Below are 16,813 nucleotides of genomic sequence, written 5' to 3'. Positions count from 1 at the left end.
GCAATAGTGGTAGAAAGAGACTTCAAATAAATTGTAGAGTAGTGGCTAAAAAACAAAACTGATTATAAACCAAAACCCCTCATACCAGACCATTGTCCACCTCAGGCCTGGTTGACCCAAATCAACAATGGTCAAATCTGTAGTCTGACGTTTTAGAAGGGACTTCAAATGCAAAAATCCTGAATTAATATTTATGTATGGCAGTGGCCTTAACCTCCTTAGCTGGTCGCTCTTTAAGCATCTATCTGGACTCTTAAGGGAAGAAAAATGACTCAATCAACTGCATGCCTGACTGAAATGGATCAAATTTAAGGCAGCTGCTGGTTGTAAAAAAATATTCTTTTTGTTTCCAGATATTTCACATATTTTGGGAAAAATTGAAAGCAAGTTAGCTGATGCCTAAATATGATGAACAGACAACTTAAAGCCAAAGCATAGTCCTTTATGGAGAAAATGCTTACTGTAGTGCCTTTCTCCTTAAATCAGCCATGTGTGAAGACAAAATAAAAAATCCTCTGGATCCAGATGAATAATGGAAGTGGGTAAATATGGCATACAAACCACACGCTAACACACATGCCTGCAGGGGCATCTCTGGGGGCCTGACCTTTGGGTTGTCGCCATCCATGTTTAGCTGCATAAGCTGTGCTACAGTGTGCTCCCGGATACTGTTTAGCTCTGCCTGCTGCCGCCGCAGCTTTATCAGCAGCAGAGTCAGTTCCTCAGGCTGCAAGGGAGGGAGGAAGGGAGGGGACACAGCCACAATGAAACAGGGACACACCGCAGGGGGGTGGGTAGAGGAAAGGAGAGAACACACCAGGACAGGAGATTTAGAGGTATCAGGCTCCCAATAGGTGAACAGCTGCTGTATCTAGGTATTGTGTTTTCATGCAGCTCAGGACCATGGGATTATCCAAGGTGCTATCGCTGTTAGCAGCATGCAAGTCTACACGTCCACTCAAGACAGAAGAACAGTTTAGCGTTTATTACAGGATCCAGTTCAAACTTGAGCAGCGCCATGAGGACATAGCACTGTGTGCGGCTTTGACATAAATTCCTGATCTGGCTTAGAGAGTTGTGAGTGACAGGGTTTTTAAGTCTCCACTGATGTGAAGCGAGTCAAAGGAGCTCCTGAAGTGAACATACCCTAAATCCTACTGCTTGGAACATACATCTGAGTTCTGCCTAAATCTGTCTCTAAAGATTCTGACACAATGTCTTCTTGGAAGGAAAGGAAGGGCAGAAAGAGGGAGAAAGGGAGGGTAGGTGGTGTTGTGAAAATAACCTTGTCCAATTAAACCTGAATGAATAAGTGTGTGGAGCCCAAGCCTGAAATGACCTGGTGTCTTACAGAAATTCAGTTAGAAGATAGTGGTGGACACAGACGAGGGACAACATGGACAAGGACTTACTGTTTTGCCTTGCAGAGACTGGGCAGTGATAGTCTGGACTGGGATCCCTGCAGGCATAGACCGCCGATCAGGTGGGTAGGCATACTGCAGAACACAGTGAATTAAAAGCACAACAGTCCGTCATTTTATACAATGGATAAACAATCACTCAAAGCTGACTAGTCCACCAAAATACCAAAATACAAAGAAACATACCCTCAGTGTTATTTTACCTGCCAAGTATTGAGATATCCATCTCAGGTTTCTGTCACCACAAATACAATGAATATGAAAGGAATTTTGCTTGTGCTGCTCAAAATATCGAAAATGACTTGATGGATGGAAACTATAAAACTAAAAGCTTTTAGAGTCCCTGTTATCCGGAATAATCGGAAGTACATGCTGTCAATACTGTCAGTTTTTGAAAGACTATTTAATTTACTAGTAAAAGGTAGATCTAATAGAAACTGTTATGCTGGTTTGGATGATGTTTTTTTTTTTTCAATTACATTTTTAATGTTGGAAGCACCACAAACAAAAATCAACTCACCTCCATTTTATATCAGGTTTGGATATCTCAAAATCAGAGCAAATAAACCATAACTATGTGCATAACTAGATACAGCTTAAGGTAAGTGAACTACCCTTTTAGCATTTATGTGTGCCTCAATTGACCTTGTTAAGTTGTGGCCTGTGCCGTCTGTCAATGCTCAAGTCTCTTCTGTAGATGGGAGAGGACACCTCTGATCGGGCATTGTTCATGTTGTAGGATCGCATTGGAGAGTAGCCGCCGTACATGGACAGGGAGCCGTGGGAGGGCGAGGGGGGGATGGAGTGGCTTGGTGCAGCATGCGCTGACAGGTTGATCATGGTTTTGGGACTGGCCATATTGCTGTAAACCCCCGGCTGCCTGGTGTAGGCCTGCCTTTGCTGCCACTCAAATAACTGCCACATGGTGTCGTCGCGCATGGAGCGGCGCTTGTCAGACGACGAGGGACCCAGAGCCTGGTCGTACAATGATGGCGACATGCTGCAGATGCTGTCCCGCTGTGCCATGCTATTCCTGGGCATACTGCAGTAGCCATCGCCATAATGAGGCATATAGGGTACCCGATGGCTTGGCATGTTTCTAGGCAGCGTCTGGTATGACGTGATGCTGAGGTCAAAGAAAAAACAGAATTTGTTATGATGGAGTTAAAGCGATCTCATTCACTTGATTAACACAGACAAACTCTTCAACTGGTGTTTAGTGAAAGTCAAATAGTTTTGTACTTCTATTTACTAATTAATCAATAATAATAACACAGATGAGTAAGCAAAGAACTGCTTTTATGTCTATGTATTTTGATCAGGACTTTACCATCAGTACAACAATGTAATCATTTTTCCACTGCTTTATTATGTGATATTTATTTCTCTATTTTCCTAGACTCGTAGCAGGTTCAAAGTAGAAAGTTTATAGTCAATTAGACTTATATTTCTCAGCTTTTTGTTATTTTGATCACCAAATAAATTATAACTTGCTAGCTAACTTACTCAAAACAATGTCATGTTATGAAATAACAAATCTGCACATTTTTTTGATTTGCTTTTTAAAACTTTGGAGTTGCAAGAAAACAACACATCTAGTCTAGTTTTCTATATAGATTCAATGTGGACCCTACACTCTCAAGAACCTCCCCAGGACAAAGTAGGCCTTTCCAGAGACAACAACGGTTTCAAAAGCTCCACTTCAGCAGTGGGTTCAAAGTCAGTGCAGCTGGCAGTGGGAGAGACTCCCTGACAGATTGTGGCTAGAACGCTCACTGGTCTGTAAAAACCCAGTAGCATTTTAAAAAAAAAATGCTTGTGACTACATGGAAACTAAACATCATTCTGGAGGACATGCTTGTAATGACAAACAGAGACTGTTGAAAGAGATGAACCGAGAGTGAACAGAGAGGGGAGTGTACATGCTTATCACAGAGGACCACTACTGAAACAAGGACCAAGGCCTTGTTGTTGTTTTATACATGATTTTTAAATTCATGCTTGCCAAAAGCAGATGCGTGTCAATTTTTAAAATAAACTTAATCAAGGAGTGAGTGGAGGCAAAGAGGCAAAGCTGTGTCAAACATGAGCGCAATCCAGCCGATAATAAAATGACAGACAGATAAACATATGGAGAGACAGACACACTGACAGACGGGCAGACAGGCAAGCAGACAGACACTGTCAGGGAGCAAGTTTAATCTCAACCAATTAAAAATGGGACTTTCACAGTGGGTCAGTGGCAGGCAGTAACTCTGGCTAAAAGCTCTGCTGAGCTATTATTTATGCCCAGCTCTACTTACTGATACACTCTATAATGTAATATCAAAGTGTTAACATCATGGTGAGGAGCATGTGAATCCTCACACAGCTTTAGAAAGAAATGGGACTAAGGAGCTTTGGAAAATCCGAGTCTGCATATGTACTGTATGCGGCCACTCAGATGCTCCAGGAGAATCCCTTCTGTCTCAAGATGCAGGTGAATCAGTATTTCTAGATGATACTAAGTTTAGCCAAGTTCTGCTTCTTGTTGTCGAAGTAGGACAAAGTTTGGCCTCTTGTGCAATAACCTTAAAACAACTTGTGCCAGCATATTTTCTCCTAATTTTAGATCGCACAATGAAATAACTGAAATAATTTAAACCTGCAAAAGGTCATAAATTCAAACCAACCTCCTGGTGTCATCGTCTGGGGTGCGCCCTCTTTGTGTGCGGACCCAGTGTTCCAGTTGCTGCATAGAGCTGGTCCTGCTCAGGGTGCGCTCTGGCTCATGGGTGGGACTTTGCTGAGGAGGGGCTCCAGTCCCATCAGCTGGACATTGCTCACCAGATCCATTGACCTGGGGGCTGCGGTGTGTCCCGTCCATTTCTGTCGGAGTCTGCTGCAAGGTGAGGTTAGCCTTGACGGCCGCTGCCTGGGCTGGCTGCAGTTTGATACTGTTGATCTTGGTGAGCGGACGCTCGCGCTCCGCCCCCTCCTTCTGGAAGCCGTAGCGCTCAGCATCTCGCTGCTTCCTATCTTCTTCCGCTGTGGTGGAGGGGACTGCTGCAGTGCGCTCACGGTCCACCTCACGGTTGCGTTCATTGTTCTGAATTTCAGGCTGTGTGAGTGGCGGCTTGTGGTTGGCCACATGGTTGATCTCTTGTGGTCCACACTGCTCCACTTTTAGCCTGTCCAACCTGATGAAGACAAAGAGGAGGCCTTATGTACAATATATATAAATCTAAGACCCTGTGTTAGCTAAAGGCAATCAAGACACATAAGATCACCTCTACAGAGACGGAAAGATGATAACTACAGTAGATAAATTGCCAGCTGGGGTACTCATCTGTGTCATAGATCACCAGTAAAAGGTCTTTCAGACACTGTATCAAGTACAGATAAAATATACCGTAGACCTAATACACTAACTTTGGGAAGTCTGCTAATGGGGGCAGCTCTGAAACAAAAAGAAAGTGCAAAGAAAATGGGTGGAGGTGGACAATGTTTCTTCCAGCTGCCAGAGGAGGCCAGGCGTGTCAAAGGAAATCAGATCTCCAATAAAACGCTGCCTCTGCAGGGGCACATCACAAAGGTGCTGCTCAAGCTCTGGTAATCCATTTGCTGCTCCCTTTTTTCCTCTCTCTAGAAGGCCTATCTACAGCTCTGTGGTCCTTAGGGAGGTCTCCTGAGGTAACAGACACCACTACTCTTTGGCCTTAGACAGACTCAAGGTCACAGCTTCAAAGTTTGGCAAATTCCCCTTAGCAGCATGGCTCACTGGGTTAGCAATAAGAGGGCAGTAGGAAAGGCATCTCTTCAGAGTTTCCACTTGTATCCTTTTAAATAGCAGTACTAGTCACGTAATGTCTTCTCCAGCCTTCTGTGGCTCCACAAGCCCAGTAGAGCACACATTTAGCCCTATGAAAGATCTGTGTGCATTTACTCATAGTGTTTTGAAGACATTGTAGAAACACTTAAAGGGAGAGGTCCATATAAGGATTTGTGCTACTGAATCCTGTTTTTACACTGCCCACCAGCTTAGAATATGAAAAAATGTGCCAAAATGTAATACTGTAGATAGAATACAAGACACTTGATACGCTGGAATTAGGATAGTCGTTTAGTCTAGATAGATATTACAATGCTGTTATTCTATATAGCTTTATTACAGCATCACACTGTCTGATTTAACAGCTATTCAGTCAATTTCAGGCACTAGTGCTCTGTAATTACCAAGCACTTCACCATTATGCCCCTGCTTGCCCGTGTAAAAGGGGGGCATTAGACAGGCAGACCGCCAAATGACAGACATTTAACACAGTTCAAAAAAAGGAAGGAAAAAACCCTATCCTGTTGAGTCAGTGATCCTGATCAGCCAGCACGGCTCTGCACAACCTGCACCATGCATTCACAGTGCTTATATTACCACATGCACATGGCATTGTTGTATGCGTTATTCTGCAATAAACTTTGACAGTAAAAATAGTTACATAGCATTAAAGAGCTTCTTCAACAAACCCACAGACCAGAAATATCAAAAGAACAAAAGCTGCCAAAGAACTTAACAGGTTTAACAGAGGGATTTGTTAAGCCTGTTATTTAAGACTTTTTTTACAGTACAAATGGTAAAAAATAAATAAATAAATAATAAAATCGGGATGGAAAAATGAACCAAGGAATGCAAAGTCAATTGTATTTGTTTTGAGCTGTCCTCAAATGCCTTTTTAAAACTGTATTTTACTCCATACAAAAGCAAAACAATTACTGCAATCTCCTAACTTCAAATAAAATACAGGCCCTGTGTTAAAAGTACTGTTTTAGTGATGCTCTTACAAACCTTTTGACTGGCTCTGCATGCACAAGTGCAGCATCTGTCATGACTTTCATCCAGGACTCCATCTCTTTTGCCGTGTCAGTGCAAAAATAGTATGTCCGCATGTTGGGATGCGTCGCCTGTTTTGACAATGGACAGGATCAGGGACACAGAGAAAGTTACCTGAAAGAAAGAAGAGTTCAAGTTAACTGGGATATCTAGCACCTTAACCTTGACTGGTGAAAAATGTGCTGTGGCTATGGGAATCTGTGCCATCCACATAAATCAAACCAGAAGTCACCTGAGTTTCATGCATACTAAATTAGGGCAGTAAATCTGCCTCGATACTGTAGGACTTACCATGCAGTGTATTGTATGGCAGGCACATTGTTCCGTAGTTGCTCTGTTTGCTTGCAGCGAACAAACCAATTTATTGTTACAGCCAGACGCCGAAAGAGAAAAACAGAATGTTTAGTAAACAACCTCAATATCCTGTTTACCAGTGTCTGAAAAAAAAGAAAACTCAACTTTCTTCGGAATAATCTTGATAAATAAGGAACTTTTAATGACATGGCCATTCTGGCCACAACAAGGGACAGCGAAAGCTTAGAATGAAAAATATGCAGTCAAAAAGTCATCCCATTCCTGAGTGAATCACCGTAAACTGAAGAGATTGAACTCTGTTCTCGTGTTTCTCTCTTTAGCTCAACTTGCTCTCTTTCAGCCTGAGTCTAAGTTAGAAAAGGAGTGGGCCATGTGGTTGGAGAAACCTTGAGCAGACTCCTGGGCGTCTGTGTTTGGCTGTACTTGGCAGGTCAACTTTGTTGTCTCTTTGGGTTTATGAAGGCCCCACAGTCAAATACTGTACACACCACTGAGATCCCATTAAATATGCCTGTTGCCCTGAAACTTGGGGTTTCGGAGTAGTAGGAATATTGCAATGCTCTAGTACTCCAGCACAGACATATCACTGTTGGTAAGTGCTTTCTTCGCTTTCTTAGCATTAGTAGTGTGCAAGTAAAGCTTAAAAAATTATTTCTAAAATAAAGACAAAACATGTTCAAAGCAAAGTAAACCTTTAAGTTGATTTATATACAACAAAACACTATGGGAATGTAAGACAACCACGGCAAAAAAATGTTTTCTAACTTTCAAACTGTATACCAGTGATCAAATGTACATCTTGAAAGCTTTGTACATTCACCTCTTAACTTATCATTCTATTAGTGCTTGAAATAATACTAATGCTTTACTTTTTAGTGCTCTAAATGTAAGCAACCATAGAATGTGCGATCTCACAAAGTTTGACAGGAATTAACACATGCTCTGACCTTGAAGGCATATTTTCTGTTAATGTGATCATCCACAGACAGCATGGATATACGAAAGCTTGGTAGGAGGATGCTGCCAAGTATGCCTTCCTCCTTTTCATCTGCAGAGGAAAAACAAGTCAACACAATGCATTAGGGGCTATTTTTGTCAGTCAACTTCAAGTTGTTTATGATACTACACTAAATTCCTATGTGGAACATTCATTTGTAAACATGATAAAGGCCAGAGACAAACCAAGTGGCTTGTGAGATAAAAACTAAGAGGAGTGACTTGGTCAGATGAGCAGAGCCAAATCAGTGGAAAAGTCAATGTCCTATGTTGCTCTAATCCTCATTAAGTTAGCAGACAGTGCTCCACATTGACAATGGAGCACCCTCCATGGGGGGGATTAGATAGAGTTTTAAGTAGAGAATTGCAAACCTCCTAATTTGATATAAGCAATCCGCACTGCTTACTCAAAACAGTGTATGAAAACAAAATATATCTGGGAAGTGCTGCAATCCTGTTTCCTGCTTGGTATGGGTGCATGTTTCTGCATTGAGTGGAGATTTAAAAAGTCTCCAACACACACTGGTAGTAAGTGGGATGAATAAAGCTCATTGTGAATGGTGAGTAATATTTGGGGGAATGAGTAATACCTGGACTATGGTCAGCCTCTGGTAGTTTAGAGGTAAAACTGTCTGTCCTGGAGCTATGTTTAAAGCCCTGGTTTCAAAACTGAAGCTGGAAGGTTGGACGGATTGATCTACTCGCCAGCTTTAGCTGTACCTGCAGTCCCAGCAGACCCACAGGTCCCACATCTATTTATTCATCAAGTCGCTGTGTCTCTGCTTCTCCCTCTTACAGACACACAAACACAGTCTCTGAACACAACCTAACATTGTGGGTGATCCTAAGCGCACAATAATAGTCTGATAACTACAGCAGAGAGCAGTTGTGTCTAGTTGAGGGGCAGCACAGTTCATGACCTCTCTGCCCACTCGCTGCTGATGGATGGATTTCTCAACATGTCCGTCTGGATAAAGCTTTTGGGTCTGCTGCTGTCTGTGGCTTTTGTCAGGCAGTGGGCGGAAAGAAGGCGACAGGACTGGCAGACACCAGAAATAACACAGACTAGATGTCATGCTGATCAGCAGAAATGGTGACTGTATCCGCATCAAGTGAGCAGGGGACACTGGGATATGTGGACGTGTGCCAAGAAAATACTTTTTATTTTCTCCGTAGTTGCAGCCTAACAGTAGATCTGCTCTACATTTACCTTACAGCCTCAATGATTCACAGTATTCATTTAATTTTTTTCCAATAGAAGCTTTCAGACATTCTCTGGACACAGCTGGGTCAATATTTCATATGAACATTAGTACTGCGTGAGAGAGGCTGAAATGCCCAGTCAATAGCAGCTCAGTCAATAGCATCTAATACTAGGTTTATAAGGAGAGTGAGATTTTAATAATTGAATGGAAAACCTTTAAACTGGACCGGGACTCCCACAATTTCATGGAAAAAGATGGCTAAGATTAAGACTGATGATTACAGAACCATGTAAATCCCACACTTATTCAAAAGAATGATCACTGTCAAAATATAATAGTGGTCCCTCTAATGGAGAATTATAAGAAGATCTTTCAATATTAACAAAATACATTTTGTTTACTGCCACTGAATCCAAGATTTACGCTAGTATGCAACCACTATATAAAAACAGTAATCTCTGGAAATTGTTCATAACTGAACATTAGTGTGAAATCCAATTTCCTGCTATGCTTTCTCTTTCAACATTATGGATGCATCCAAGCCTTGGTTAAAGCCCTGGCTTTGCTTGGGGAAAAAATGACCTCTCAAATGGCAAATGAGAAAACAGGAGAGCCATTTCAATTAATACGTCTCCTCAGTTGGTCCTGACAGGCTGCTTACCACAGGGACTTGGATCCAGATGTATTAACAATTGCCAAAAGCGTGGCTTATGGCTCTGAAGGTCACAACAGCACTTTGAACTACTAATCGAAAACCACTATTGTTGTAATCAGTTTAATACTAATGAAACATGTTGGCAGCTGAGAGCACAGGGCTTACCTCTGTAGTAGAAGAGACACAGGTCAGACAGCACAAACCACCTCTTCTTCCACAACTTCATCCCTGTACTGTCCTGAAAAGACACCAGAGGGAACAGGGATCAGTTACTCCACAAACTAGCTTGAATGGATTGAAATGACAAAGAAAAGGAAATTGCTGTTGTTGTCCACTTGCCTCCTTCGATATAATTAGTTGATTTCCTTCCATGTGATTAACTGTTAATGTTTGTACTGCAAAATTTCAGGTACTTAAATTTGACATATTCTTGGCCTCCCATGAAGTAAGGGAATTGTATTTTATTCAGGGGAAACGCAGTTTCAGTTATGGAATAAACATGATAGTATGCATATATCATTTCAACCAAGTAAATAGCTTTCACTTTTAAAAATAAGTACGTTGTTCAGTGGGGAACAAAAATAAATCTCTTTTGCTTAAGTTCGTTTATGGTATCGCAATGCTGTGATCAAAGGGGGGTTTCAGGCTGCTGCTTAAAAGGGATGAAGGGTGAGGAAAAGGGTATTAACTCCCCCGTTCGTTTTATGGGAAAACTTGAGCAGAGTCCTTAATCGTGGATTCCACCCGGAGACAAAAGTAGGGGGAGGGACCTCAACAACTCTGTCATTATGGTCAAACAGCATGTGGGCTGCAGTTTACTTTAAATGGAAATTCACTTCCATGAACCAGCATGTTTAACACATTAGTATCAAAAAGTCACAATACCAGATGCTGCTCAATATGCTCATAATAGAGGCATATCAGATATGTAGCAAAAATTATACTTTAACTGCTTGTGTCCATTAATTCATCAACTTCTCTCCATTCAATCAAGGTCTTAACTATCATCATTTTACAGTGTGTCCATGAATAAACTTTATCAAAAGTTGCGTCAGATCTTGCCCTGTTCAGGCGGGAAGAGAAAAACGAGGCTTTCACCATCACATCAATCACTGTGGCATTTTGTTCTCCCAATGGATCAACTGAAGGGCTGCAGCTTTTCCTCAGCCAAGGACCTCAATAGCTTCCAGGTTTCAATGAGGCAGGGAAATAAAAGTGCAAATCCAGCTTTTATTTAGGGTAGCAGATTTGTGAGTCTTTGCTTGATCTACGTCACCCTGATTGAGGTCCCCAAAGAAATAGCAGCTGGCAGCTGTACCAAAGGAGGCAATCACATGTTCACAAAGCTGCACTGGGAGGCTGCAATCAAAACTAAATGAGTGTCCCACTTAAGAAGCATGAGAGAGTCCTGTCTGGCCAAGAGCTGCCTCAAGCACCCCCTTTTCACCCTCCTGTAAGTAACCAGGGAGCTGTGATGAGGGATTGGTATTTAAACACTGCCCGCGCTGGATGACTGGCTGAGCAGAAACACTGGACAAAGAAATGCTCAGATCCTGTAAGACATCAAAAAGCTTCCATTGTGCTCATCTTAAGACTGTTGCTGAAAATCCTACAAGGAGAGGGAGACCCTAACTTTGTTCTATGTGTAAGAAGGAGAAAGGTTATATAAAAATAAAGTTTGCATTCACAAAATGAAAATTTTTAATTATTTCAAAATATCCTCTTTTTTTTAATCAATTATATATATTATACATTTATCAAAAAGCAAAGACTAAACAAATATAAGTAAACACTTAAAACATGTGTTTCCATGCACTGATTTCTTTGTGGTGGCCCACCATAAGTCAACATTGACCGCCATATACTGATTTAAAATTATAATGATATAGTTATTGTAGACGCATACGTATGAAACTGCCTGACATCACCTTAAATGCATTAACCCCCTTCACTTTTCCAGCAGCTGGGAAACAACACACCAGAGCTTTACTTTGCAGCAATTACAGCTAAATACAAACGTCAGCATACTAATAGGCTTACAATGACAATGCTTACATGCTCATGTTTTGCAGGTATGCCAAATTACCTACTCTGCTTCTCAGTATAGTACATGATTTATAAGACTAAATGTGAAGTTTTACTTATATAATCTTGCTCACCTGTTTATAAAGCCAGTTTCTCTTGATTACCGGTGCACTGGGATTCCTCCTGATGGAGTTGGATCTCTTCCCAAAGTTATGAATTTTTTTGGAAGGTCTTGATGGCTAGAAATACAGTATGAATGAGTAAATATTTTCGTGAGGAGACATTTCTCAAACTTTTCAAGACATTAAGCTATGATCTTGTTGGTTTTCCATAGTTTTTTCCCCAACTTAACAGAAATGCATGATAACAAAGCTTTCAAGTGTTTCACTTACTCTTCCTGCTGGGCTACTGGGGTTTGCGGCGTAGTCCGAGCCGCCTGTGTAGTTGGAGGCCTCACTCATGGTACTTAGTGGCCGTTCCTTCTTATCATTCGCCGGCACTTTAGAGGCAGATCTAAACAAAAGACACAGAGCATGCCAAGAGCAGACAGGCAAATCATCAGTATGTTGATTTCTGCCTAATGGCTGAAGGAGAATAGGACGAAGCAGACTTTATTGTCTGTTCCCCGATCATTCCTCTGAAGTTCAAACTTTTTTATAATGAGATCTCAACATGGGCCTATGAATCAAGCCAATTACTCCCACCATGTCACTGCAGATACATTTCCAGTCCTCTAACAGCTTTAAATGGTCTGCAAAGTCTGCCTGACATACTAAATTGCAGCAGTGAATCAGGTCAGGATGCTTCTAAAACAAATGTTTCAACAGCAAAAGTTGAAAGTATTGTAAGTTCAATACATTTGCCATAGGATAAAACACCTTGTGAAACAAGTTGTCTCTGGCCCATGGAGATGTCCTACATTCTTTAGGAAGCAGACAACATTGTAGTCTAGAGGGAGCAAGACAGGAAAACCAGAGTAGAGCAGAAATACTGCAGCAGTGAAACAAGTGTAATCTCTCTGATGTCCTGGTTTCAGGTCACTGAATAAGGACAGAAACTGCCAACCCTGCAAACTCCCCAATCTCACCTGCCCATTTCTAACATCTGTAGACTTCAGATTATATGGTACCATTCAGGATAAATGAGGCACTCATTTGATCAATAACCAATTCATTCATTCATGATCAATATGTACTTTCCATCCATTTATACCACCTAGATCAATCTTTCGATCTATCTGTCAGATACAAAGACAAAACTATTAACATTCCAAAAAAGGAAACTCAAGAGTCATTTTCAAAATGGTCGAACAATTCAGACTCCATGCTGTTATACTCAAGTTGCACAAACATGAAAAGGGATCACAAGGGATAACGGCAGCTTGGCTCACAACAGCAGGCAACACACACAGGATTTTCATTCCCGTGCAGCACAGTGACAGATCTGATACTACCTGCAGAGCCTTCAAAAGGAATGATGAGACAAAACAATGACAATCACAGACTATCTTTGTCTTACCTGTTATATAGGGAAGTTATATAGTTTGTTACAAGGTAAGGCTTAGCAGCAGGAAGCAGCAACATCGTACTATTACGTACTTGACATCTTATGACTGCTAGCTGGAATATTTTTTTTATTATTAGAATTCACTGGCTGTCTTAAGTGACTATATACATTATGTAATATATAAGAGGGTTCTGTGAAGAGCTGACAAATCCCTGGAGACACCATCAAGGAAGTCATTGGGTGGACAACTGGATGACTAATGCTGTCTCAAGTTGAAAAGCACCCAGTTTTCTAGTTACTCCTCTAAAATAGCTGCTTCTGCAGAGTGTTGAGTAGCCACTGAGATTTTCCTTCTTCTCCATCTAATGAGCTCACTCAAGAAAATGATCTCCGAGGAGTTTCAGCACTTTCACTGACTGCATAATCCTGAGGGAACTATAATCAATGACGTGTCGATTTGCCATCAAATCGCAAAGGTTTTGGCCAATGGACCATTTCCAGGCTCTAAATTGCAGTGTGTTTGTGTGTATTGGTGCTTTGATAATTATTTTGGGCCTGACAAATTAATCTGCATGCAAGGAAATTGACAAGTAGTGAGTGCTAATACTGTGCTAATACAAAGTAGTTGTAAAGAGTGTAAATAAAGCCTTGATGACGTTAATTCAGAGGACAACACTTTATTCCAAAACATTCCCCATCTGGCCCTCTCGTATTAATTACTCACCCACTTACAGTAAATACAAAGCACAAATGCAATGGAGACTTCCAAATGCTTTACATTTATATTTTGAAACGAAGCGTTGCTCTAACTGGCTTCCTCTGAAATGTTAGCATGAAATTCCACATGGAATATGTCACTCTTCATATCCACAACATGCTGTGTCTGTCTGCTTTAAATTACTATTTTCTTGTTTAGCTTGGCGCGTGTCTCCCAAATTCACCAGCCCACAGCGGATATGACTGTGATGTACAGACATAGTAATAGTAAATACCAGAGCTAAACAATAACCATCTTTGTATTTAGCACAGCTTGTCAACAGCAAAGTCAATTAACCTGAAATCGAAGCCTAAAAGGGCCATGAGATGGCCTCCTAAAAAACATTATTATATCTACCTGCAAAGCAGAGAACAAGGAGTTTGGTACGGTAACATTTTGCTTTGGTTATATAACTAAGTATATAGTATATATAAGTATATATAAAAATACAGCACTGGTTTACCGAGCATGCATGCTTTTTAAATGCAATGCCATTACCCAGGCATCTATTTGCAAAGAAACACAACAGACAGGTTGCATGGTCATCACAGGGCCAACACACAGGCAGACAAGGACACTGACACCCAGGGGTAATTTAGTGGGTTTAGTTGATCCAACATAACCTATGTGTGTTTGGTCTGCTGAAGGAAGCTGGTGCACCAAGAGGTACACACAGTGGAACCAATAGAGAACAATTCCAGATCTCAAGGCCACGGATCAAACTTCTGATTATCTCAGTGTTAAAATAAAATCTGCATGTTTTCGTAAATATGTTATACTGTGTATTACAATAAGACTGTTATTATATCTTCACAATATGATCCTATAATATTAATTTTCTTCCCAGCTCAACATATGCTACACTTTAATACTGCTAAAAATGGCAGTTACATTAAATAATTTGTATGTTGATTGTTAAATAAAACAATGAATTAAAAAATGGTGATTGAGATGTGTACATAAATAACCAGTGTTGTTCTCATATTGTCTTGTGAGCTCTACCACAAGACAAAACCCTTTTTATAAATTCCAGATATCAAGACTAACCCACAACATGTATTAAAAGTGTCACATCACTGCCTGGTCATGCATGGATTTTGTGTGCCTGTGTGAGTGTGTGCAAAAAGAGTGAGGAGGGATTACACTGCCACTGACGCTTGGTGCTCTAAGCACACTGGGGGGAAACGCTGAACTGAGTGGCTGAGGGTGCATTTTAAAATGACCACACAGCATTTCTAAAGAAATAGGGTGCTTTCAAACACTTTTGTTTGGTGGTGAACCTGAGCTTTATCTTTTTAACGAACAAAAGACAAGGAGACAAGGCAGGCATATACAGATCAAGTATCAGTGTACGTACATTTGTCACAAGTGAACTTAATTATAAGCATAGACTTACCAATAGCATAGAGCTGGGTGATAAACCAAAAATGTACAGATATGATTTTTAACCAACCTAATTTGATATATTTAATATGTTTTGTAAAAGTGTGATTCTTTTAAGAGTAGTCCCTTCAAAAAACTACAACAGTAAGTCTAAATTCTTGCTTTTGTGTTTCAAATTCAGGCAGCATGGAACTAATGCTAATACTTTGGTAGTTTAGCATATTTAAAACACGATGATCACATTATGCATACCTACAGTTGTCTATAGCTGTGATGGTAGGTAAAAAATAATATTTCTAATATTGTATTGTATCTAATAGATCATTATTTATATTTTAAATCCGTTTTTAAAAGTATTATTTTATTATTTATTGATTAAATACATATATAAAAAAGTCTCATGATATGGATTTTTTGGAACAGAGTCAGGACTCTTACCTGCGTGCGTGTAGCCTGTACATCCATAAGGGACAGAACATGAAAGGTCAAGGTTTTTGACAGTTTGTCAAAACAAAATGAAAAAATTTACTGAGGCGTGTATTACAAAGTCCACAATGATCATATGTTTTGATGCCTTTTGACCTTTTATAATGGAACCTTTTGATAGCACCCTGCAACCAAACAGGAGCACAGATTCCTAAATCAGTAAACTGCCGACCAAGTGAACTGAATGGCACGGATTTAAAAAGATTTGTCCAAAAGCTCAGCTTTCAACAAGGATGTACAACCCGACCTTTAGCTCAGGAAAAGTGAGTAACGCTCTCCCCGCAGTTAGTTGTTCATAGAGGTTTAGAATATGAACACAACAAATGGTTCAGACAGTACAGTGCACCTTACAGGACTTTGGAATGCAAATGCATATCAGGTCGTCAGACAAAACACCCACAGTCTGCTGTTAGTGTGCAACAACAAAGATTATTAACATACAGACATGTTCAAGTATTTACATAAAAAACAAAAGTGAGGAACACAGTTTTTCATTTGCATGTGATAGTGTTTTACCTGCTAAAGGCTGGGTGACACAATTTTCCACAATTCATACTACAAAACAGAGGAAGAGACACATTTGGTGAGAATGAGAGTTCAGATGTTTTGACAAATTAGGGTTTTTCACAACTAGCAGCACATAGGCAGTACATTGTATTTATGTTCTGAATATATCCATTGGGCCATATCCAAGACAGTCTGAAAAAGGTTATATCATTTACTTAAAGAAACCTGGATTTTACCTTGACACACTATTATTTCAGTATAATGGTGTGGAGGCGTATGCAGATTGCTTTCTCATTAAAAATTGTTGATGACACTGTTTCAGTCAAAGCAAGGACTAAAGTAATTCACTTTATGAGTGGGTCATTCCACTAGCCTACTATATGTAATTTTATATTGAATTATCAATGTATATGGTGATAATGGAAAATCTTCTGGAATCTAGTAAACCTTAAAGCTCTGTTCACATGATTGCATCCCTGATTTTCCACTCACCGACTATTTTGGGAGATCGACAATCGGTATGCGACAAGGGCTTGCCGATGCCAGGAAAATATCTAGCAGGCTAAATATGTGGTTGTGTCGGAGACGACTGGGGAAGCCACACAACAAGCTACAGCCAGTGAGAGCAAACACGGGTAGCCTCTGTCTACAGCACCAGACAGTTAGAAGCGAACTGGGTAGTTACTTTGGTAA

The 16,813-nt window shown here is 40.5% G+C and overlaps 1 protein-coding gene across 12 annotated transcripts in view; it reads right to left on the bottom strand.

The window, feature by feature from the left end:
* The window catches only part of LOC127352755 (pleckstrin homology domain-containing family A member 5), a 75,973-nt gene that overhangs the window by 14,633 nt on the left and 44,527 nt on the right, over positions 1-16,813 (bottom strand). For 8 of the 12 annotated variants that reach the window (XM_051381390.1, XM_051381391.1, XM_051381392.1 and 5 more), the window contains 9 exons: positions 11,874-11,994; positions 11,616-11,720; positions 9,622-9,694; positions 7,548-7,648; positions 6,241-6,356; positions 4,094-4,600; positions 2,067-2,547; positions 1,413-1,496; positions 608-727 (listed from right to left, as the gene is read on the bottom strand). In XM_051381390.1, the coding sequence (XP_051237350.1) occupies positions 608-727; positions 1,413-1,496; positions 2,067-2,547; positions 4,094-4,600; positions 6,241-6,356; positions 7,548-7,648; positions 9,622-9,694; positions 11,616-11,720; positions 11,874-11,994 (1,708 nt within the window). Of the gene's footprint in view, positions 1-607; positions 728-1,412; positions 1,497-2,066; positions 2,548-4,093; positions 4,601-6,240; positions 6,400-6,576; positions 7,497-7,547; positions 7,649-9,621; positions 9,695-11,615; positions 11,721-11,873; positions 11,995-16,129; positions 16,169-16,813 lie in introns of those variants that run through there. The other 4 variants (XM_051381398.1, XM_051381400.1, XM_051381403.1 and 1 more) reach the window with 3 other exon arrangements.

The sequence above is a fragment of the Dicentrarchus labrax genome, unplaced genomic scaffold (genome assembly GCF_905237075.1).
Source record: "Dicentrarchus labrax unplaced genomic scaffold, dlabrax2021, whole genome shotgun sequence".
Classification (NCBI taxonomy): domain Eukaryota; kingdom Metazoa; phylum Chordata; class Actinopteri; family Moronidae; genus Dicentrarchus; species Dicentrarchus labrax.
The sequence above is the reverse complement of the archived record's forward strand: the minus strand, read 5'-3'. Positions and strand labels throughout refer to the sequence as shown.